Raw genomic sequence first — 24,677 nt, 5'->3', positions numbered from 1 at the left:
TTCTCCTCAGGAGATGTTATCTCTCCTGGGGGAAGACCGGGAAGATACTTTGGTTTCTGACCTCCCAAGCAGAAAACCAGCCGTCAAATTTCTTACGAAGTAAAAACCCTTAGGGAGGTGCGCGCCTCTAGCTCCAACTCAGAATTTCTCAAACACCATGACGCCCGGGGGTCATGTGGGAAACTAAAGCTCCAGCGGGTTCATATGACTCAGTGTCTAACCCACTACCCTAACCCAGGAGGAAGGGACCCCAATTCACTCTACAAGCAGCGCAAAAGAATGCTCCAAAAGGCTGAGGCAATATCAACAACCGAACGTTCTTCCGGCTGCAGCTCGTTCACACGCCGCGTACAGGTCGCTGGGCGGCGACAGCGCAAGCGCAACCCTCTTATAAGTGGACTACAAGTCCCGGCATGCCTGGCGACGCGGCGTCGCCTGGTAACTCGCGCCACACGAAGCGCGTTAGGTTGGCTCTTCTGCGCGCCTGCGCCTTGGCGAGCTCTGCGCAGGCGCATTTCCAACGCTTGGAGGAGAGGGCGGGGTGTCGTTTCCTTTCGCTGATGCAAGAGCCTAGTGCGGTGGTGGGAGAGGTATCAGCAGGGGCAGCGCTGCCGCCGGGGCCTGGGGCTGACCCGTCTGACTTCCCGTCCGTGCCGAGCCCACTCGAGCCGCAGCCATGTCTGGAGACGAGGTGAGGATCTGAGCCCGGCGTAAGGGCTAATGATTGAGGCGAGAAGCCTAACCCACTCCAGTGTGGGAGAACGGGCCTGCGGCCTAGCAGCCGGCCGCCGCCATGTGGGGCAGCCGCGCCTAGGCGGCCCGGAGCGGCAGAGCCGGCGAGGACTCCGGAGCCGCAGGCTTGGCCGCAGCCCGCTTTCCTCAGGGCGGCAGCGCTGAGGCGGACCTCCTGCCGTGGTTGGCGTTTCCGGAATGGAGAGCACACGTTGAGTCGTCCTCCCGGAAGGGGCTCGAATGCCCGGTTAATAACCCCGAACGAGACTGGGGCTGGCGATCTCTGCATTCCTTTCTGCTGGGCACTGCCGCCCCAGCTCGCCTCACTGGGTGCCGGGGGTGCCAGGGGTGCCGCGAGGAGCCTCTCTTGGCTTGGTATAACGCCCTCGTTAAAACTTTCTAGGCTATCTTGTCGGGGCCGGTATCCCGCCCTTGTTTGCCTTCCTAGCATTGTTTTTTAAAAAGACGAGGGGGTGATGGGGTTAGAACGAGAGAAAAAGATTCTGCAGCCTCAGGAAGTGACTGACCTTCCCGGAAAGTTTCCGGGCGAGCCCCTGAGCTTCCCTTAACAGAGGGCTACCAGCGACGTGAGCGGGAAGTGCGGGCTGTGAAACTGGCTGGATCTTTTTCTACCGTGGTACTTGGATCTCAGTGAATTTCCTCGAATCCCTTTCCCTCAGATTTATCCTAGTTGATATAACGTCTAACGACTTAAAATGAAGTTGATGTTAAGTACTCCCAGTAGGTATTGCTTAACATTGGGGGAGGCCCCGTAAGTTGTTGAGAATTTCCTCAGGCAATAGGAAGCCTTGATCACAAGGGCAAAGGAATGGTCGAGAAAGGCCAGTAAATGTGCTCACAGGAAGTAGAATAATCTCCAGTTTGATTAGAGTTAAGGGGTGAACACTTGCCAAGCAGGTAATGACTAGTTCTTGGAGGGCTGTGAAGACGAAGTTAAGGAATTTGGAATATATTCTGGACGGGATTCCAGTCTCTTACTTGGTTCTCACAACAGTCCTGTAAAATAGGTCTATTGTGCCCATTTTAGAGATTAAAATTTTGAGTGTTACAGAGTTGTATAATGCCCATGATCAAATACTAAGTGGCTGAACCAGTAGAATTCCAGATTGACTAGGATCTTAATGGCTTAGAGAAACTGAAAGTTTGTATATGGTCCTTGGCGGTTATAGACATTGCTCTAGGCTGCTGTATTTCAAAAGTTCTGAGAGTGGCAGTGTTTCACACTTGTTTTGTTTCTACTCATTTTTCAAACTTCTCATAACCTTTGGCAAATACAGTACTTAACGTGTGCAAGATTCCATGGGGTGTTATTCTGTGTATGGGTCAACTAGATGACACACAAGGTAGAAATAGGACCATCAACGTAGTGACTTGGAGGGCTAGAGGGATCATTTTTAGCAGTGGGATTAGGCTTTGAAAGAAGTGGAATATGAATGCATTACTGCTGGATGAACAGAATTTTGTGAAGCAAAGATGGCAGAACCAGCATTTCGGCATAGGACTTTGGAAGCCAATAAAATATTAGTTTGGCCACTTAGGGGTGCCGGTCCAACTGTATTTTACAGGAAACCAGGGCCGAGGGAGATTAACTTGTCCAAGATCATGCAGAAAGTTAGTAGGACAAGAACCCTGGTCTTTGGCTTCCATTCTGCCAGGTAGAAGTTAGGAGTAGAGAGGGGTATGAAGAATAGGGTATAGGGCCTGGTTCCTGTAGTGCTGTTGACTAGGTAAGTATTTTTAGGCCATTCCTTTAACATCTGGCTACTGTACAGACTTGTGAGGATCAGATAAAACTCTGTACTTGAAAATGATTTATAAACTGCCAAGGACTTTCCCAGAGTGGAAGTAATCCTGCCTGGTGGTCAGGCTAGACAATTAAAGAGGCTGCTATTAAAAAGTAGTTTGCTGTTTTATTCATATTTCTGTTATTGTTTTTTTTTTTTTGAGATGGAATTTCGCACTGTCGCTGGACTGGAGTGCAGTGGCGTGATCTCGGCTCACCGCAACCGCCTCCTGGGTTCAAGCAATTCTCCTGCCTCAGCCTCTCCCGAGTAGCTGGGATTACAGGCGCCTGCCACCATGCCCAGCTAATTTTTTTTTTTTTTTTTTTTTTTGTATTTTTAGTAGAGACGGGGTCTCACTATGTTGGTCTTGAACTCCTGACCTTCTGATTCGCCTGCCTCAGCCTCCTGAAGTGCTGGGATTACAGGCGTGAACCACCATGCCCAGCCTTCTGTTTTTGGTTTTTTTTTTTTCTTGATGTATAATTGAAATAAACTGCACACATTTATTTTTAAACCTGGTAATTAAGCCAGAAACTTGCCAAAACATAACGATTTTCAACCTAGTAGAACTATGATTTTTTTTGTTTGTTTTTGTTGTTTTGTTTTTTTAGAGACAGGGTCTCGCTCTTGTTTCCCAGGCTGGAGTGCGGTGGCACAATCATAGTTCACGGTGGCCTCTGTCACCTGGGCTCAGGGGATCCTCCTGCCTCAGCCTCGCAAGTAGCTGGGACTACACCTGCATGCTCTTGCACCCGCTAATTTTTTAATTTTTGTAGAAATGAGGTCTTGCTTTGTTGCCCAAGCTTGTCTTGAACTCCTGGCCTCAAACAGTCTTCCTGCCTCAGCCTCCCAACACGGAACCATGATCTTTAAAAAGCAGAATCCTAGAAATATGGCTGCTACCTGGTAAGGGAAAAGAAAAATCCCCTACTCAATAGGCATTCAGTAATTTTCAGACTATTTGTTAAAAGCAGCATCAATATTTAATACTTGCCTGCTTGCTACTAGGTCCCATTCACAAGGAGTCAGAACATTGGGTTTTCATAAAATATGGTAAGGTGTTTTTGCAAAAAGAAGCTTTAAATTAAAAAAAAAAGTATTTGATTCAAAATGGGATGTGTGTTGTGTGAAGTTTATGAAACACAAAAGAATACAAAGAAAAACAGCAGAATCTAAGCCAGGCATGGTGGCATTCACATGTAATCTCAGCTACTCAGGAGGCTGAGGCCAGGAGTTCGAGGCTGCAGTGCGCTATAATTACAATTGAGAGTAGTCACTACATTTCAGCCTGGGCAACATAGTGAGACTCCCGTCCCTAAAAAAAAAAAAAAAAATCCCACAATCCTATCACACAGAGATGGCAACACTTAGCATTTGTTCTGGTCACCTTTGGAAGGAACTTTTAGATCAATGTCTTGCTTCTCTGTGGGTTCTTTTGTGACTCACACCTGCTTCTGGGTATAGTATGACTATAAAGTTGATTTCTTGGGTAAGGTATGATCTATGAGAGGAAGCTTCTAATTTGATGAGCATCAGGGTAATTTTAGCTGGTATACCTTTTCTTTGCCCTCTCCAATCAAACGTGAGAAGTTGAAAATAGAAAATTTATGCTCTTGAAGGCTTTGTTGTGAACCTAAAATATAACTCAAGTGATCTGTGGTTTTCCATATGTGCACTGTCAACAGCTATTTGCTTTTCAAATCCAAACTAGTTTCATAAAAGAAAACCAATTTGGAGTGTAGTCAGCTTATAATTTGGAAGCTAGACATGAAAGTCTTAAAAAGCCATGATTTTAGTCAAGACTAACATGGCCTCATTTTGGGGGAGGTCTGCTTTGGTTGCTGCTTTGGGATCCCTGGTCCTTATTTGTAAACTGTACTTTGCAGGATGGTATGAATAAAATAAGGCAATGAGTATGTATGTTAAGTATCCAGACAGTAATTGAGAGAGATGTTAATTATTTCAGTTTATGATTCCTGGATGTTTATTATCCTTTACAAGGCTACAACCAAACTGTTTAGCTGTAGACAATAAGGTTTTTCAGGGGATAAGAAGGCACTTGTGAGGCTGTCTTCTGGTGATATCAGGATCCTTGCCATCTTCAGTCTGTCTTGATGAATAATGGTTAAAAGGCAATTAATATTCTAGGGAACTTGATGCTTGAAAAAATGCAATAAATGGATGGTAATCCCTTCCAGAACCAAATTTATAGTGTCTAGAGTTTTGTCTGTCCTTTTGCCAAGTCTCCCTATTTCTAGAATGAAGATGAAATGTAGCTACTTCCCTGTATTATTGCAGTACTCCTTGCAGTGGGGGACTCTTTCCTCTTTGCTCTTCTATCTTGGTAGGGACACTTCTTTAAGTTGGCCAGATAATGTTCTTCAGACTGACTGCATTTCAGATTTAATTATTTATACAGTTGGATCCTTGTTAAGGGAGAAAAGACTAACTTTGAAAATGCTATGCAAATACCATACTTCTCTACTGGGCAAGGACAGTAACTGTATTACCTTATTACAGACTGTAGCCTGGTTTCAGTCTAGTTTCATTAATGATCTTGGGACATAAATAAGTTTATGTTATAATCAATTTTGGGAAGCTTTTGAGAGTTTTATATGTTTGGGAAATTAGAGCACCTGAGTTGATGAAATTTCAGTGATAGGAATCAAGAGAAAACCATGCTTTATGAATGGTAAAGTATTATATAAATTACAATTGCTAATATTTATCGAGTACTTAACGTACCAGGCACTATGGCAAGTGTTTTACATTTACATACTTCTTTAACCCTCCCAGTAACCTTGTGTGGTTTGTTGTCATTCTGCTACTTGTCTCCATTTTACACATGAGCCGTGGAATAACACAGGTACAAGCCAGAGTCAGAATTTAAATCTAGTCAGATGGGCTCCAGACTTGTGCTTTTAAACACTTTACTATTAACGCTGTCCACAGCAGATCACTGGGCAAAATGCTGAATTTAAGCATGGTATTAATAGAATATGGAGAGAGATTGGTAAGGGGTTCAGGAAAAAAATACTTGGGATTTGAATCAGGTTCTATTTGACTTCAAAGACCCTGCACTTTCTTTTTTTTTTTTCGAGACCGAGTCTTGCTGTATCACCCAGGCTGGAGGGCAGTGGCACGATCTCGGCTCACTGCAAGCTCCACTGCCCTTGTTCACACCATTCTCCTGCCTCAGCCTCCCGAGTAGCTAGGACTACAGGCACCCGCCACCTTCTGCTAATTTTTTGTATTTTTAGTAGAGACGGGGTTTTACCATGTTAGCCAGGATGGTCTTGATCTCCTGACCTCATGATCCGCCCGCCTCAGCCTCCCAAAGTACTGGGATTACAGGCGTGAGCCACCGCACCCAGCCTCCTGCGCTTTCTACTCTATCAGGTGTCTGCCCTGTATGTTGTTTAAACTATTATGTCTAGATAACTTTTCTTTCTTCAAGTGATCAATGCAAGCAGATAGTCTACAAATTATAAATTAGTTTTTCACCTACTCTATAGTGGACATTTAGATAAGAATAAGAGAATTTTGGGGCAAGGCATGGTCCTCACACCTGTAATCCTAACACTGGGAGGCTGAAGCTGGTGGATCATTTGAGCCCAGGAGTTCAAGACCAGCTTGAGGAGCATGGTGAAACCCCATCAATACTAAAAATACAAAAAATAGCTGGGTGTGGTGGTGCACTCCTGTAATTCCAGCTACTCAGGAAATTGAGGTGGGAGGGTGGTGTGAGTCTGGGAGGTCAAGGTTGGATTCAGCTGAGATCATGCCACTGCACTCCAATCTGGGCAGCAGAGCCAGACCCTGTTTCATTTAAAAAAAAAAAAAAAGAACCTTTAATGTTAAACAAAAAGCAGAGTGAAATGTTGTATAGAGGTTTCTCTTACTCAGAGATTTGCTATATGAAGAGTTGCTGATGGATTTCCTTGAAGATTTGTAGTTAAAAAAAATTTTGTTTTTTTAATCAGGTCAAAAGTCTCTCAAGTCTCTGTGTAACAGCCCCAAGTTACCAGCCTTGAATAAAACATTGATACCCCTGGCCAGGTGCGGTGGCTTACACCTGTAATTCCATTGCTTTGTGTGGCCAAGGTGGGAGGATTGTTTGTGCCTGGCAGTTTGTGACCACCTGGGACAACAGAGGGAGACCCCGTCTCTACAAAATAAAAAAATTAGCTGGGCATGGTAGCACATGCTTGTGGTCCCAGCTACTTGGGGAGCTAAGATGGTAGGATCACTTGAGTCCAGGAGGTTGAGGTTGCAGTGAGCTGTGATCATGCCACTGCACTCCATCCTGGGCAACAGTGAGACCCTGTTTCAAAGAAAAAACAATACAAAAAAATTTACACCCCGCTTAGGTATTGTTTTCCTATATCTGTAAAGTGAGGGGCATAGCATAGGTTGTTGCCAAAGTCCCTTCCCTAAATTCCATGATTCATTCAAATGTCCAAATTTGCTTAGGAAACTGAAAGTGAAGTATCTGTGATACTTTACAAATTGAAAGATGTGTACATGTTTCAGTTCACCTGATGTTTAATAGTAACAAGAAGGTTGGGTGGACAATTTATTTTATTTTTTGGTAAACTCCCCTTTGGTGTTTTAATGTATCACATACTCTTTTAAGAGTATGCCTTTTGAGGATAAAGCATATTTGGAATGTGAGCATCATTAAAAACAATCATTTGGTCCCTTTTTGTTTTTTGTCTTTTAAACAGATGATTTTTGATCCTACTATGAGCAAGAAGAAAAAGAAGAAGAAGAAGCCTTTTATGTTAGATGAGGAAGGGGATACCCAAACAGAGGAAACCCAGCCTTCAGAAACAAAAGAAGTGGAGCCAGAGCCAACTGAGGACAAGGATTTGGAAGCTGATGAAGAGGACACTAGGAAAAAAGGTGCGTGGTTGATGTGAGAGAGTTACTGTTGTCATAGAAGCCCTGGTTCTATGAGCGTTTTGGCTTTTGTATATGCAGCGACCTCTCAGCCTGACCAGGCTGTTCCAGTGAAGTCAAGGCCATCAGTAGTCTGTATGCAGTGGACCTTTTTAGATTTCTGATAGGCTTGTTGCAGGGATGTTTCCATTTAATTCACAAGTTGCAAAGATGAAACCTTGCTGTTCCAGAGCTGGTTTTCCAGTTGAACCCATCAGGTCTCTTCTCTGACTTTTTAATGGTAGTTGTATTTGAGTGTGGGCAGAAAGAAATGGTACTAAGATAGGCAGTTTTGTGTCTTAGCAAGTCTGAAAATGTATATGAGAGATTAAAATTATAGCCTAAAGTATTTGGGGTTAGACACCAGCTTTAGTTACTTACCCCTGTGCTGTAACATAGACATAATTTGACTATTAGAGAGAAATGATTCTATAAACATTGTATGTGTCTGTTGAATATAACACTGTGCCAGGATAGAGACAACTGACATTCACTGAGCATCTGCTCTGTGCTAAGTGTCTTCTACATGTTTAAAACAAACTTGGAAAGTAACTCATTCCTGTTGTAATAAGATAAAATGGATTTGTAAATAGTTTCTTGAAAAACTTTGTAGCAGAAGGATCCTAAAATATTTCTAGTTTATAACATGGCAGGTCAAATGGAAAACTTGTTGAACAGAACCTATTATTACTCATTAATGGTAGGTAAAATTTCACTGATAACTTGTATTTACTGCACAGCCGTATTTTAATGAATGTGAAATAATTTGTTAGGCCTTTTGATGATTAGTTGATTCAATAAAATGTTGAGCTAGACAGTAGAATTTAGGTGAACAAGGCATATACTCTTAGTATTGAGTAGGGAGATAGATAAGCAAGCTGGTAATAAGTACCTCAGTTGGAGTAAGCAGAAGATACTATCCAGTCACTCTGGGGATACCTAACCCAGTTGTGGGGAAAGGTGGATAAGCTTAGAGAAGGCTTTGGTGGAAGTAATTTAACCAAGATCCTGTGAGATGGAGGTAAGAGGGCCCACGGGAAGGTTTGTTGATGAGAGACCTCACGTATATTGCAGTAGGAACTGAAAGTAGTTCAGTAGGGTTAGAACCAGGGATTGAAGTGAGGAAGTGAGGAAGGCAAGAAGCAGAAGTGGAAGATTTAAAGTTGGAGGTTGGAAATTGTGTTGGAGCTCTGACTTTGTCTTGGGAACAATGAAGAGTGATATGGTCAGATTACTAAATAAATATTCTCAACATGGTCCCCTAACCAGATTTTTCCTATAGATCTTTGAGATGACCTACCATTTTGTTTTTCAGAACCATAACTTTTGTGGCCGGGCGCGGTGGCTCACGCCTGTAATCCCAGCACTTTGGGAGGCTGAGGCAGGCGGATCATGAAGTCAGGAGAGCGAGACCATCCTGGCTAACGTGGTGAAACCCTGTCTCTACTTAAAAAAATACAAAAAATTTGCTGGGCGTGGTGGCACATGCATGTAGTCCTAGCTACTCAGGAGGCTGAGGCAGGAGAACCACTTGAACCCAGGAGGCAGAGGTTGCAGTGAGCTGAGATTGCGCCACTGCCCTCCAGCCTTGGCGACAGAGCAAGACTCCATCTCAAAAAAAAAAAAAAGAACCATAAGTTTTGTGATTGTGGAGGGACTAATTAATACTCAGTCAATCTTTTCTGGTGACTTGATTAATTGCTGAACTATGTTTGTGTAACTCATAATTTGATGCTTTGCCTTTTAGTTGTTAATAATTATGCCTTGGTCTTTTTAGATGCTTCTGATGATCTAGATGACTTGAACTTCTTTAATCAAAAGAAAAAGAAGAAAAAAACTAAAAAGATATTTGATATTGATGAAGCTGAAGAAGGTGTAAAGGTAGTATTGCTTTCTTGTTGAAGGTAAAATTTGACCTCTTGCAAGGTTGCTAATGGCTGATGTTTCCCTCTCTTTGACTCATCTCTTACTAGCTTTGCTTTTGTTATTAGCACTTAATTGCCACTGGTAGCGTCATTTTCTTGGGAGTGTGTCTGACTAGGTATCTTAAAGGGATTGTGGTTCAAGGAATTTAAATTTAGGTCTTACATATTGTATTGTGTGCCATTAAGATGATCACAAATGTCCCTTGTCCTATACTGAGATTTTTGGCTGTGGAGAACTATTTCTATGAGTGAGAAATCCTTCTGAGCAAATATTCCTTTGGTTTCTTAAACTTTTGGTAACATATTGAATATACACAAATTCATATGTGTACCTCTAAGCAGCAAAGAATGAACCACAGTGGTGGTTGGTAGCTGATGACAATGTGGCCTGTAGGCAAACCAGAGCACTCAGGCTAGTTTTATGGAGTTCTCTGATCTTGTGGATACTTGAGACCCTGTGAGTCTTATTACTGAATTGATTTCTAATACAAATATCTCAAAATTCTTTTGGACAGGGAGTAACAGGTGGGCAGGAAGGTGAATAGGAGGGAGGGTAGGTGGATGGATGAAAGGGGAAGGAGCTGAAGATCTGTTTTCCTCCCTAGAGTTACCATTTTAAAGACCCTGCCTAGGAATCACTTTAGCAGAATCCACATGTCTATTTATAAAACCCAAGATAATAGCAGTACACACACTCACTCACATAGAGGGAGCGCGCAGACACACAACAGCAAACATACACCAAATATCTTGTGCCCTCTACTCAAAATTTTCTTTGATAAGTAGTTTATTTGCTCAAACTCAAGTGAATAAAGTACATCCCACATGTAGCAGGAAATGTATACAGTAATTCATTGGGTTTTAGAAATAATGTCATAATTTTATGACAGTTAATTCAGTAAATAAGTATGAGTGATTACAGCAAGTCAAGCATTTGAAGTATTGTGTGGTAATTGCTAGAGTACTGAAATGAGTAAGATATTTTTCCTGTTTGCAGAGATATTTTGGTTCAAGGATAATTTAGAATCCTTGAGAACAAGCTGGTTTTATCTGGATTCATCTTGTTCTCTCCCTGTTTGGGGATTCTCTTTTCCTTCTACTATAGGGAAATTGAGAAAAATGCTCAGATTATAATCAGAAATGGGATTTAAATATCCTGGGTAACAGGGCGACATGTAGAGATGTGCTACAGAAAGTTTTGGTTAACAAGGCTTTGTTGGTTGATTCCTCCAGTAGCTTTTATTGGAAGATTAGTTCTAAATAAGTGCTTGAATACTATTTTTGAAGGCATAACATAAGAGGATGTTAGAGGTATCCTGGTCATCAGGCAAGGCACGGACATTCACTTGAAGGGTTTTTGAGGTCTTGGGCTACTCTCTCACCTGAATTTTCAGACCATCCGAGGGCTTTTGAAAAGCCTTGAAAAATGCTTTTTGCAGACTGGACGTGCTGTCTCATGCCTGTAATCCCAGCACTTTGGGAGGCCGAGGTGGGCAGATCACCTGAGGTCAGGAGTTCAAGACCAATCTGGCCAACATGGTGAAACCCCATCTCTACTAAAAATACAAAAATTAGCTGGGTGTGGTGGTGCACACCTGTAGTCCCAGCTACTTAGGAGGCTGTGGCAGGAGAATCGCTTGAACCCAGCAGGTAGAGGTTGCAGTAAGCTGAGATAGCGCCACTGCACTCCAGCCTGGGCAACAGAGCGAGACTCTGTCTCAAAAAAAAAAAAAAAGAAAAATACTTTTTGCTGTTCTCCACCTTCTGCTGTGTCTTGGTGTCAGTACGGAAGTAGATCTTACTGGGATAAAATAATAATAATATAGCACTAGAAGTTGGCTAGTGTATGCTAACTTATATTCAGCATTTCTAAGTTCTTATTTATTGACTTAGAGACTAGGTGAGTATCTGGTGTCCTGTTTGTATGGTATGTAGCTAATACCATGGGCAGATTTATTTATTTACTTATTTATTTGAGACAAAGTCTCACTCTGTCGCCCAGGCTGGAGTGCAGTGGCGTGATCTCGGTTCACTGCAACCTCTGTCTCCTGGGCTCAAGCGTCCCTCAGCTTCCTGAATAGCTGGGTTTACAGGCACCCGCTACCACGCTGGGCTATTTTTGTATTTTTGGTAGAGAGGGGGTTTCACCATGTTGGCCAGGCTGGTCTCAAACTCTTGACCTTAGGTGATCCGCCTGCCTTGGCCTCCCAAAGTGCTGGGATGACAGGTGTGAGCCACTGCGCCTGGCTGGCAGATTGGTCTTGATAGCCACATGTGGCACTAAGACTACACAACTGGATTTGGGATCCCGAATCTGAGCTTTATTTACTCCCAGCTATTCCAACTTTTCTGCTGGTAAGATTTCTGAAATGACTGTAGCCATTGTCCCAGGTCAGGATGTAGGCACACACAAAATAGATATTAATTAATGAGTAAGGTTGACAGCACAGTTCAGGATAGGGAGCTGGATAAGCTGGTAGAAGGAAGGAGAAATCAGAAAGCTGGAAACTGAGACTGGCCTTTTCTGCTCTTCTGGGATGTTTATGACTCATTTCTAGGTTTTAATATACCCTGTTTACATCCATGCCTCTGGCAACTAATCTTGGGGTCAAGCTTTACTTTGTTTCCATTCCATTCCATCACTTGATCCTAATTCCCCATGGCTTCTGCCTTTCCCTCTTTGATAAAGTCATCTATTGGAGTGATGCCCAAAGACCACGCCACAGACTGGTGCCAGGCTGACTGTCATATAATAAAAAAATAAATATTTGTTCTTTACGTTCTTGGCTCACAACTGCTAAAATCCTTGGAATCTCCAAAGTGATAACAGGGTCTTTGGTATGCTAATGAGATTTCTGAAATGACTGTAGCCATTGTCCCAGTTCAGGATGTAGGCACACACAAAATAGATACTAATTAATGAGTAAGGGATCCCTTATCTGGGGATCCCTAGATAGCTTTAGGATGGGGGCTGGTCACCAGAAGGACAAAGCTATGATTTTAGAGGGTTGGAACTTTCAGTGGTCCCCCTGCCACCTCCAGAGAGGGAAGGTGTGGAGATTGAGCTCAGTCACCAGTGGTTAATAATGTAATCAGTTGGCCAGGCGCAGTGGCTCACACCTATAATCCCAGCACTTTGGGAGGCCCGGGCCGGTGGATCACCTGAGGTCAGGAGTTTGAGACCAGCCTGGCCAATATGGTAAAACCCCGTTTCTACTAAAAATACAAAAATTAGCTAGGTGTGGTGGCGTGCGCCTCTAGTCCCAGCTACTCAGGAGGCTGAGGTAGAAGAACCACTTGAACCCGAGAGGCGGAGGTTGCAGTGAGCCGAGATCACGCCACTGCACTCCAGCCTGAGTTACAGAGTGATACTCAGTCTCAAAATAATAATAAGAAGAAGTAAATAATGTAATCAGTTGGTCATACCTTTGTAATGAAACCCCTAGACATGGGTTCGGAGAGCTAACATGCTGGTGAGCACAGCAAGGTGCTAGGAGGGTGGTGTCCCTGGTGTGGCAGCTCCACGCCTGCCCTCCTTTCCACCCCTCAGCTCCCACCCCCATAACTTGTCCTATGCATTGCTTATGTTTGGCTGTTTGTGAGTTGTATCCTTTATAATAAATTGGCAGTAGTAAGTACTTTCCTGAGTTCTGTGAGTCGTTTTGGCAAATTATTGACTCTTGGTGGCGAATGTGGGAACTTCCGAGTTTATAGCCATGTTGGACAGAAGCAGGCAGCATGGGAACCCAATACGTGGTGACTGGCATCTGAAGTGAAGGCAGTCTTGAGGAACTGAGCCCTTAAACCTGTGAAATCTGATGATAACTCTGGATAGTGTGTGTCTGAAATAAACTGGAGGACACCTAACTGGCATTGGAGGGTTGGTGTGGAAAAACACATATTTGGTGTCACCCGGAAAAATCTTTCCCAATGACTATATCAAAATCACTTAGAAACTTCTTTAAAGTACTCCTGAACCCTGTTCCTGCTGAAGATCATCAATCCGATTTAAACTTTTAAATTTTCTCAAGTGATTCTTTTTTTTTTTTTTTTTCTTTGAGACAGAGTTTCCCTCTTGTTGCCCAGGCTGGAGTGCGGTGGCACGATCTCAACTCACTGCAACCTCTGCTTCCTGGGTTCAAGCGATTCCTCTCAAGTAGCTGGGATTACAGGTGCCTGCCACCACACCCAGCTAATTTTTGTATCTTTAGTAGATATGGGGTTTTACCATGTTGGCCAGGCTGGTCTTGAACTCCTGACCTCAGGGATCCACCTGCCTCGACGTCCCAAAGTGCTGGGATTACAGGTGTGAGCCAAGACGCCTGGCCTCTGCCGTGATTCTGACAGTAGCCTGGTTTGGAAACAAGGACAATAATTATAAGATCCTAAGGCTGAAGAATAAAGAGATGAATGAGGGGGAAAGATCCCACAAGTGTCTTGAAGAATTCACAGTTCAAATGGCAGAGTCTCTGTGAGCCAGTTTGGTCCATTTCTGACAGGCGTTTCTTATCTGTAACTTCAATTTTGAATATGTGATTTTTTTCCCTGCCAAAATAATGTCAGCCCACGTCATTTTTAAAAAAGAACAGGCTGGGTGTGGTGGCTCATGCCTGTAATCCCAGCATTTTGGGAGGCCAGGGCGGGAGGATCTCTTGAGGCCAGGAGTTTGAGACTAGCCTGAGCAACAAAGCAAGACCTCCTCATCTCAACAGAAAATGTAATAAAATAAATAAAAAAGAATAGTCCCAGTATCAAATGTTCAGACTCATCTCACTTTCTTAGGATCTTAAGATTGAAAGTGATGTTCAAGAACCAACTGAACCAGAGGATGACCTTGACATTATGCTTGGCAATAAAAAGAAGAAAAAGAAGAATGTTAAGTTCCCAGATGAGGATGAAATACTAGAGAAAGATGAAGGTAATGCAGAGGACTCAGCAGCACATTTAGAGGTTACTCAAGCCTTTGGCCCTGGTCTCCTTGATGGGGGTGGAGGGTGCTTTTAAAATTTTTTTCTTGCCCCTTATTTCTACTGACTGATAATGGAAGCTGAAAGGAAACAGTGTTTGGCTTGATAATGGCAGTTAAAGAATTTGTTAACTGTGATAACATTAAAAACATACTGATTCAGGCTTGGGAAAATTACTATAACCGGATTTTTTTTTTTTTTTTTGAGACGGAGTCTCACTCTTGTCGCCCAGGCTGAAGTGCAATGACACGATCTTGGCTCACCACAACCTCCGCCTACCGGGTTCAAGCGATTCTCCCGTCTCAGCCTCCCGAGTAGCTGGGATTACAGGCATTCGCCACCACTCTCGGCTAATTTTGTATTTTTAGTAGAGATGGGGGTTTCTCCATGTTGGTCAGGCAAGTCTCGAACTCCCAGCCTCAGGTGATCCGTCCGCCTCGGCCTCCCAAAGTGCTGGGATTACAGGCGTGAGCCACAGCGCCTGGCCCCGATTTTTTAATTAAAAAAAATTTTTTAAACTCGTGTTTACAGTTTTATTAGTTTCTAAATGCTATAGGGGCTTTAGAGAACTTTTGTCAGTAGATGAGTTTTATGGATGTTGATGTTTCTTAAGTGCTCAAAACAGTTGGACTCTTTTTCCTCTAATTATTCCAATGCATTATTTTATCTTTGATTTGTTAAATTAAGAAACATTTTGGTATGTTATCAACTCCTAATTAGAGAGGTCTCTATTAAGGGCCTTTTTTGAAAGTCATAACATCCCTGTTTCTAAGGAAAAGGGTTGTGAGCTTTGGTTTCTTTATGCTTAAGGCTGTTGTGAATGCAGCTGTGGAAGGGAAGACAGATGTCTTTGAAACTCTTCATTTCTCTAGACCCACCCCACTTTTATATTGTAGTAGGGCCCACCCCTCATTCTTAAAATCTTTTTTATCTGTAGCTCTAGAAGATGAAGACAACAAAAAAGATGATGGTATCTCATTCAGTAATCAGACAGGCCCTGCTTGGGCAGGCTCAGAAAGAGACTACACATACGAGGAGGTAAGACAAAATCTGTTGTGAAAAGGGGCTAAGCTATTCACTAGTGCTCAAAGAAGAGCAAGATAAATCTTACTGGAACGGCCGTTGAAGTAATGACTGATGGTGGAACAGATGCAGAGAGGTCACACAGCCAGTGCACAGCAATTCCTGGTGTGCACCCGTGGGGCAGCCTGCCCAGAGTGCAGCAGTCATTGTAGTACTACTCACTGTCCCCACCTGAATTTGTGGACTGCTGAGGGCATGCAGCCCTCTAGGAATTAGGAGGGCAGTGGTGAATTAGCTAATTTAGGGCCAGGGTAGTCTGGAGTTTGCTAGTTTGGGCTTTCCTGAATCTTACTTTTCCATGTATCATGTACTTTGCCATAGAAACAACAGAATGAGTGGTTGTTCATTCATTTCACTTTGGACAAGGAGTTGCTGAGCATAATGAACCAAATGCTGGTTGGGGATGAACCTCTGCCCTCAAGGAGCTCCCAGACTTGTAGTAATGCATGTGTATATTTAATCAGAAGTGAAGTATTTGCTGTTAAGCAACATGACTCAAAGGGGAACTTTATACCCCTGCAGTTACTAAGCGTATTCATGAATACCACTTTATTTTTATAGCTGCTGAATCGAGTGTTCAACATCATGAGGGAAAAGAATCCAGATATGGTTGCTGGGGAGAAAAGGAAATTTGTCATGAAACCTCCACAAGTCGTCCGAGTAGGAACCAAGAAAACTTCTTTTGTCAACTTCACAGATATCTGTAAACTGTAAGTTGGTTAATGGAGTACCTTCATCCCAAATACCAGATTCTCATTGCAGTTTTAAGAATGTTAAATGTCCTTATTGTCGACTTTATTATAGATGGAAAGAACACACAGGTGTAGGGGTTGAGGGAGTTCACCGTTCAAGCCTGTCATTTTCTTCAATTCATAAGTCTCAGGGCTGTTTTATTTTATTAAAGATACGGTCTTGCTTTGTCGCCCAGGCTGGAATGCAGTGGAGTGGTCATGGCTCACTGCAGCCTCAATCTCCTGGGCTTCAGCAGTTCTCCTGCTTCAGCCTCCTAAGTAGCTGAGACTACAGGTGCACAACACCATGCCCGACCAATTTTAAAAAAAATTTTTTTTTTTTTTGTAGAAACGTGGGTCTTGCTGTGTTGCCCAAGAGGGCTTGTTTTATTAGTGCATTCAGAGGTGAGAGAAATCAACTCATGCTGACCCACTGAGGATGGATCCTAACTAGATGTAGTGAAGAGTGAGGAGGCTCAATGTAGTTCTCAGGAGCCTTGGGAACCCAGGGAGTGGAAAGGCTCATCAGTTGCTCTAGGATAGACCTGCCAAGCAAGCAGTGAGCTCAGGGAAAGTGCCTGAATTTGGGTGCCTCTTCCTTGGATGATCATTGCCAGGACACAATTGATGAGATTGTATCTTTCTTAATTACCATCACATTCTATGCCAGAGTCAGCCCTGGGTTACTGTCTGGGAATGGCTTTTCTCTGAGCTCCTCAGCTGCATGTTTTCTGGCAGTTTCCTTAGGACCACTGAGTTTATCCACTCTGTTCTTTAATTTCCTAAGTGCTACATGCTTGTTGTAGAAAATATGGTAAACACAAAAGAGATAATATTCACTCAAAATTTTACCACCCAGAGATAACCACTTGTTTTCATTACTTACATATATTTAAATAGTTTAGATTTTTTTGGCTAATGACAATAGTAGTATATACTCATTGTAGAAAAATTAGAAGATAAAGACATGCTAAAGAAAATGGAAAATCATCTGCAAAGTCCACCATTAAGAGGTAGATAACTGCTGGGCGCAGTAGCTCACGCCTGTAATCCCACCACTTTGGGAGGCCGAGGTGGGCGGATCACAAGGTCAGGAGTTCGAGACCAGGCTGGCCAACATAGTGAAACCCCGGCTCTACTAAAAAATACAAAAAATAAGCCAGGCGTGGTGGCACGTGCCTGTAATCCCGCTACTTGGGAGGCTGAGGCAGGAGAATCACTTGAACCTGGGAGGCAGAGGTTGCAGTGAGCTGAGATTGTGCCATTGCACTACAGCCTGGGCAATAGTGTGAGACTCTGTGTCAAAAAAAAAAAAAAGAGGTAGCTAACTTATCATAGTTTAATATTTTTCTGTTTAGCCAGTTTTATGTACATATTTTAAAAATAAATTGCTATCATACTGGTTTTTAACCTATTTTCTCAATATATTGTGAAAGTTTTACTCATGTCATTAGTCTGAGTAAGTGTTTTAAATAGCTACGCAACATATTTTAACAGTTCCATAAGTTGGACGTGGCTGCTCCCAGGTTTTTATTATCAGAGGCAAAACTTCACCGAACATCTTTATACATGTATCTTTCCAGTAGCTCAGAATAGAATCTTAAGGCAAGATGAAATTGCTGAGTTAAAAGGAATGGATATTTTTATGGCAAACATTAGCACATTGCTTTCTAGCAAGGTCGTGCCAGTTCATACTCCCGCTAGCAATGTAGGAGCTTACCTATTTTATTATATTTTTACCAGTTCTCACCTATTGCATTTTGGGGAAAAAAGCTTAAAAATTGTTGCAGTTAGCACCTGCTTGTTGGAACAAGTTCAAACAGTGCCACAGTATAGATTTAAAAAATGAAATGAAAATATTGAATGGCATTGCTCTATATTTGTGTTTTTTTATTTTATATGTGTATGTACATTTTTTTTTTTTTTTGTATATTGAGATATTTCTAAAAGTAGAATACACCCTTGAATGGATTTATTTAACCACTCCTCTAGTTGGTGAATATTTAAGATGTTTCCATTTTTCTGTTGTGCTACCATGGAACCCTTCTAGACATACACTTTCTTTTAATGAAAATTTTACACAGGAAATATATATGGATTAACATATATATTTATTAGCCTGTTTGATAACATCCAAGTATCCATCACCTAGGTTTGGTATATGTTGAACTTTTGACACATTTGCTTCAGATTTTTTTACTTCTTTAAAAAGAAGGTTTTATGCTATTTTATGATAGTCTCAAAAACAAAAGAAAAAGGTGGTTTTATAGTTATAATTAAGGCCACCTTTGTATCTTTTCCTGGCCCCTTTTTCCTTCCCAGAGGAAGTTGTTATTCTCTGAAGTGGGTGTTGATGTTTTCCATCCTTGTTTCTAGATGCTTACGCACATGTATGTAGTCATAAAATGTAATATGGTCTTATGGGCATTGAAGTGTAAACAAGTGCTATCTGGCTCAGTTCACATCTGTAATCCTGGCACTTTGGGAAGCTGAGACAGGAGGATCATTTGAGACCATGAGTTCCATACCAGTCTGGGCAACATAGTGAGACCCCATCTCTACACAAAAACTAAAGAATTAGACAGGCATGGTGGCACACACCTGTAGTCCTAGCTACTTGGGAGGCTGAGATGGGAGGATGGCTTGAGCTCAGGAGTTTGAGGTTACAGTGAGCTATGAACATCACTGCACTCCAGCCTGGGCAATAAAACAAGACCCTGTCTCTTAACAATAAAAAAAGTGGTGTCATATACTGTATCTTTATTTCAAAGTTTAAATAAATGATGCAGTGAAGTTCACCTAATAGCTAAATAATCACAGATCAAAACAATGAACAGATTTTTTAGAAGTTTGGTGAGATTTCCATGAGAGATAAGGTTTATATATTTTGATTTTCTTTTTAGATTACATCGTCAGCCCAAACATCTCCTTGCATTTTTGTTGGCTGAACTGGGTACAAGGTAAGAAACTATATACATTTACATACAGTACTGCTGGACATTTCATAAGAACCTTTCTTGAAAAGGATATGTAACACACTTAGAGAAAATGTTCACCTGATTATTAGAGAAACTTTTAGGCCAGTGGAGGAGTGAAATCACTTCATTTCTGTGGGAGAGCTTGGCTGCTTAGGAATAGGGCACAGAGTTGACATCTGAACAGGCCTGCTGGTGTACCAACCAGAGGACCACAGAACTGCCATGTTTAGACTTTCCTGTTACTAACTGAAACTCTTGAGTCTTTTTATGGAGCAAATATTAGATTTTTAGAGGAACTGGTTTTCTTAAAGTCAGACTTTTTTTTCCTAAATTGATAACAGGCTATTGAAGAAATACAGCTAGTAAGTTGATGAGTGGCACTGGAGAAACCATTGAAACCGGGATCTGTGATGAAATAGGTACTTACCTGTCTTCAGGGCTCACCTTTTGAAGGCACTGAGCAAGTCATTCCCATTCAGGAAGGCCAAGATCTCATGGACCCCATGCCAATGAGTTTGACTACTATCTGGAAGCCTAATGTCCCTTTAAAAATAAGTAATGTAGAGTAGGTCATGATAATGATGACTAATGCATATTGAGCACCTCTTTTGTGCCAAGTGCTTTTTTGGGTGCCATCTCAATTAATCTTCACAATAGTTCTATGAAGTAGAAAGTAATATTCCTATCTTCATGTTCGGAAACAGGTTCAGTAAAGTGAAGTTGTAGTTGGTCACATAGCTAGTTAGTGGCACAGTCAAGATAGATACAATCAGGTCTATCTGTCCCTGCAGCTTGATCACCTAACAGGCTTGACACCTGTGCGTCACTGGCAGTACAGAGATAATTAAGGTGTTCTCTTCCTACTCTCTTTAAACTGTTGGGATTTGCTACACTTGGTGTGGGGTTAAGGGGTAATTTACTTGACCGTGGTGGATATGTAGGCTCTGTTGTAGAAGAATTGTGGGTTTTGTTGTTTTGTTTTGTTTTTTTGAGATGGAGTCTCGCTCTGTCGCCCAGGCTGGAGTGCAGTGGCGCAATCTCGGCTCACTGCAAGCCTGCTTCCCGGGTTCATGCCATTCTCCTGCCTCAGCCTCCTGAGTAGCTGGGACTACAGGCGCCCGCCACCACGCCCAGCTAATTTTTTGTATTTTTAGTAGAGACGAGGTTTCACCGTGTTAGCCAGGATGGTCTCGATTTCCTGACCTTGTGATCCGCCTGCCTTGGTCTCCCAAAGTGCTGGGATTACAGGCGTGAGCCACCGCACCCAGCATGTTTTAAATATAAATTTGTTACCATCGTTATTTGTAACTTGCACAAACTAATGAGGGAGCAAAAGCTAGCATTGTTTTTTCTACTGTTAGAACAATCTAGAGGTTTTGTTAGAGGTGGGATAAACTATTATAACAAGTTGTGGCCAGTAAACTTATGGTCAATGGGTTAAATGGGTTTTCGAGAAAATTCCATTTATTTTGACAGTGAATGAAAAAGAATTCCTACATCAAGCATTGCAATCACTGTAGCCTGGAGATTAAGGGTTACAATCTGTGGAGGAGGAAATTTAACCCTGCTTGACTGAATTTTGTTGTTTCACTTTATGATTTATAATTTTGAATGAATGATAATATCTAGCCTAGAGCTTTGCTGTCTCAAAAGTGCCTGTCAACAGTTTCCTATCAGTTTATCATTAAGTACCATTGACAGTTTGTGGCTTGTGATTCAACTATCCTTTTTTTTTCTTGAAACAGCTTTATTGAGATAACAGCTTACAAATTTAAAGTATATAATCCAGGAGAGTCCCACTCGGACGTCTGTCTCTCTCGCAAGAGAGAGCTATTCTTTCTCTTTCTTTTGCCTATTAAACCTCCACCCTTGGACCCCCCCACCAAAAAATATATATATATATATAAATAAAATATACAATCCAATGGGGTTTTTTTTTTTTTTTTGAGATGGAGTTGTGCTCTGTCGCCCAGGCTGGAGTGCAGTGGCGTGGATCTTGGCTCACTGCAACCTCTGCCTCCCAGGTTCAAGCAATTCTCCTGTCTCAGCCTCCCCAGTAGCTGGGACTATAGGCGCCCACCACCACGCCTGGCTAATTTTTTTGTATTTGTAGTAGAGACGGGGGTTCCACCATATTGGTCAGGCTGGTCTCGAACACCTGACCTCAGGTGATCAACTCGCCTCAGCCTCCCAAAGTGCTGGGATTACAGGCGTGAGCCACCACACCTGGCCCCATTGGTTTTTAATATGATCACATATTAAACTTAATATGTATAACTGCTACCACAATCAATTTTAGTATATTTTTATCAACTATACTTTTAACCATGCCTGAATCAAAATATTTGGTGCTTAGAATTTTAAAAAACAAACGTAGCCCCTTTCCTGTTTTTATATTTCTAGGTCTCTCCTTTGCCTTGCTTTGTATATGGTATGATGCAGTAAAAGATTTTTTCCTTTGTTGGATGGACTGTCACACACAATGAAGGAATCAGTTTGTTTTAGACTTAAAATCAATTATAAATCTGATTGTTATCACTGGAGATTTAATTGGATTTGATGTTAGTATGGGTACATCATTAGATGCAAACTATTTAATTAAAAATAAATTTTGAGGCTGGGTGTGGTGGCCTACACCTGTAATCCCAGCAGTGTGGGAGGCCATAGTGGGAGGATCACTTGAGTCCAGTAGTTTGAGACCAGCCTGGGCAACATAGGGAGACCCCTCCATCTCTACCAAAAAAAAAAAATTAGCAGGGCACAGTGGGGAGTGCCTGTAGTCCTAGCTACTTGCTAGGCTTAGGTGGGAGGATTGCTTGAGCCTGGGAGATTGAAGGTGCAGTGAGCCATGATCACGCCACTGCACTCCAGTCTGGGCGACAGAGTGTGAGACCCTGTCTCATAAATAAATAAATTTTGGGAAACCAAGTAGTATAGCACCAGTCCTAGAGTTTATCCTATGCTACTGAATATATTTTAAGTTCATTAAGTTTAAAGGTGCTGGAATTTGGTTCCTTTAGGAAAAAACAATAATAATGGAGATATTTTTGTTTTCTTTCATAGTGGTTCTATAGATGGTAATAACCAACTTGTAATCAAAGGAAGATTCCAACAGAAACAGATAGAAAATGTCTTGAGAAGATATATCAGTAAGTGTATAATTAATTTCATTAGATCACCCTGAAATGTTCTCATCAGGCTGCAGTGTTAGAGGAAGAGCCATTTGATTGCAGTGAGCTGGGAAAAGCTGGCCTTAAAAAGATCAGAGACAAAATGATAGTGAAAGGGAGGTGGCTCTTGCCTACTAACTAGGGGTATAGATAGAAAAGGATTTGGATTTTTAAAGAAAGCCCAGCTGATTGAAGCTGCTGGTTGATTGTAGGGCTAAAGGCCAAGTCAGAGAAACTTGCCTGTGATTCAGGCCTGGCCTTGGCCCCCTTTTGTTCCTAGTTATTTAAAATTGGCATGTCTGTTAACATGTTTGAGTGGCTCTCCTCTAGACAGAAACGAGAATAAGCAAGCTGGCAGGCTTCCTTGCATCCTGGGGCATTGAGTATCAGCCCATGTTTAGTGCCGGAAGCGCCACAGCAGACAGCTTGTGTTTTCTTACCCCTCGAATAGCTGCGCTTCCCTGGTCTGGGTGCCCAGCTAAATTCTCAGCCTGGGCTTGTGGAGTTCTTTGTAGATGTATTTAAGAAGGCAGAAACTTCTCTACCTCACTGCAGCCACCAGGTAATTCTGTGTGTTGCTTTATTTGCAGAGGAATATGTCACTTGTCACACATGCCGATCACCGGACACAATCCTGCAGAAGGACACGCGACTCTATTTCCTACAGTGCGAAACTTGTCATTCTAGATGTTCTGTTGCCAGTATCAAAACCGGCTTCCAGGCTGTCACGGGCAAGCGAGCACAGCTCCGTGCCAAAGCTAACTAATTTGCTAATCACTGATTTTGCAAAGCTTGTGGAGATGTGGCTGGACAGGTTTGCCATCAGAGTGGATATACCGTTGTATTAAAAACAAGATAAAAAAGCTGCCAAGATTTTTGGCGAGTGGTTGGTCTGAAGTCCTTGCAAGACGCTGATGCTCAAGCTGTTGACATACTCATTGCCTACTTTAACACCTGTCAGAGAAACGTGATATGGGGTAAGGAGGTGCTTTTTTAAAATCGTTCATAGACTTCTGTAAAATGCAAGATAAATTAAAGTTATTATAACAGTGATTCTTTCAATTTGGTTTGTCCTTCAGTTTTCTTTTCTATAAATGTGCTTGGTGAAATCAGCAAGAAACCAACCATATAAAACAGTGTGTGCCGGGCCCTGACTGAGAAACTGAACAATGGCAGGCGCTTCATCTGGGCAGCCATTTTTCTTCTCTGCTCCTCTTGAGATACATAGTTAAAGTAGACACGGCCTCCCACGCGAGTGTGGTGGGACCTTGAGACTTAGGAGGATTGCCTGTTTTCAGTGTCCAGGGAATGACTCCATAGATTTGAATTCTTTTCCGTACGTGGGGATGGTTGCTACTACCTCACCGCCAAGTCCTCCCCCAGCTGTTACCACATGAGGGAATACAAGGTGCTAGGTACCCTCCTTCCTTGTTGGCCACTAAGAGGTCTTAGAAACATAGCCTGTAAATGTGTCTTGTAACTGGCACACTAAAAAAGATCCTAGTTGAGCATCTCTCTCGGTGAGGAAGCGATGTGTGTGCGATTCAGGAAACTCCTCCAAGAGGAGGAGGAGTCCAAACAGGGATGCCAGAGGAAGCTTTCTGTTTTCCTAGCCAACTTGTGTTCTGGGTTTGAAAAAGACCCACCACAAATGCTTTTTCTATTTTCTGATTTAAAAGTCGCTTTTGAATATGACCATGAGAAACCAAGAAATGCTGCTTGTGTGGTGCTCTGCTTCCTGAGGATTTGGCTGGAAGGGGATTCTCCGCTGGCACATGGGAGAAGGCCATCTTCTGTGTCTGTGCTGTGATCTGCCTTGTTCTCACTTGCTGAGGATAAGGGCATACACGCTGCTCCTCGCTTTCTTGTTGCCCGACTTCGTACTAAGCAGCTCAGGAGCAGTCACTCAGACCCAAATGTCTTGACTGTGTTGTTTTTAATCACTGTGACCCTTAAAGTACAGGCCAAGTGTTGTCAAACACCTTGGCTAAAACAGTGGAGGGTGATGGGTAAAGCAATAGAGGGCCCTCAACCCACACACTGGCTGAAACTGCCACCAACTGCCACGATGAGCCCAACTGCTGTTTATGCCCCCATTTTCCTTTTTTTGTATCTACACCCACACGATTCCCAATGTTGGATATTTCTACATGAATAAAGCAAGGATCAGTGCCTCTTATGTAATTAACGCTCCATTGCTTTTGTGTATGTATGTGTGTTTGGTTTATTTCTTTACTTAGTGGGACCCTTTAGGAGAAGGAATGATACTCTTCAGTTTGGTGACAGGTTGACAAATAGACTGGTGATTTCAACCCGTTTTTAACTTCATTCTTGAAGCAGATTCT

At 42.4% G+C, this 24,677-nt stretch overlaps 1 protein-coding gene across 2 annotated transcripts; it reads left to right on the top strand.

The window, feature by feature from the left end:
• The first annotated feature begins 480 nt into the window (after positions 1-480).
• On the top strand, positions 481-23,394 carry EIF2S2 (eukaryotic translation initiation factor 2 subunit beta). 2 transcript variants are annotated; one of them, NM_001098556.1, is given in 9 exon segments: positions 560-691; positions 7,265-7,442; positions 9,256-9,359; positions 14,186-14,321; positions 15,308-15,408; positions 16,015-16,163; positions 19,088-19,144; positions 22,226-22,311; positions 22,923-23,385. In NM_001098556.1, coding segments are annotated over 9 exon segments (1,002 nt in total). In that variant the 5' UTR covers positions 560-676; the 3' UTR covers positions 23,099-23,385.
• The last annotated feature ends 1,283 nt before the right edge of the window (positions 23,395-24,677 follow it).

The sequence above is a fragment of the Pan troglodytes genome, chromosome 21 (genome assembly GCF_028858775.2).
Source record: "Pan troglodytes isolate AG18354 chromosome 21, NHGRI_mPanTro3-v2.0_pri, whole genome shotgun sequence".
In the NCBI taxonomy this organism is placed as follows: Eukaryota; Metazoa; Chordata; class Mammalia; order Primates; family Hominidae; genus Pan; species Pan troglodytes.
This window is presented reverse-complemented; position numbering and strand designations above follow the sequence as displayed.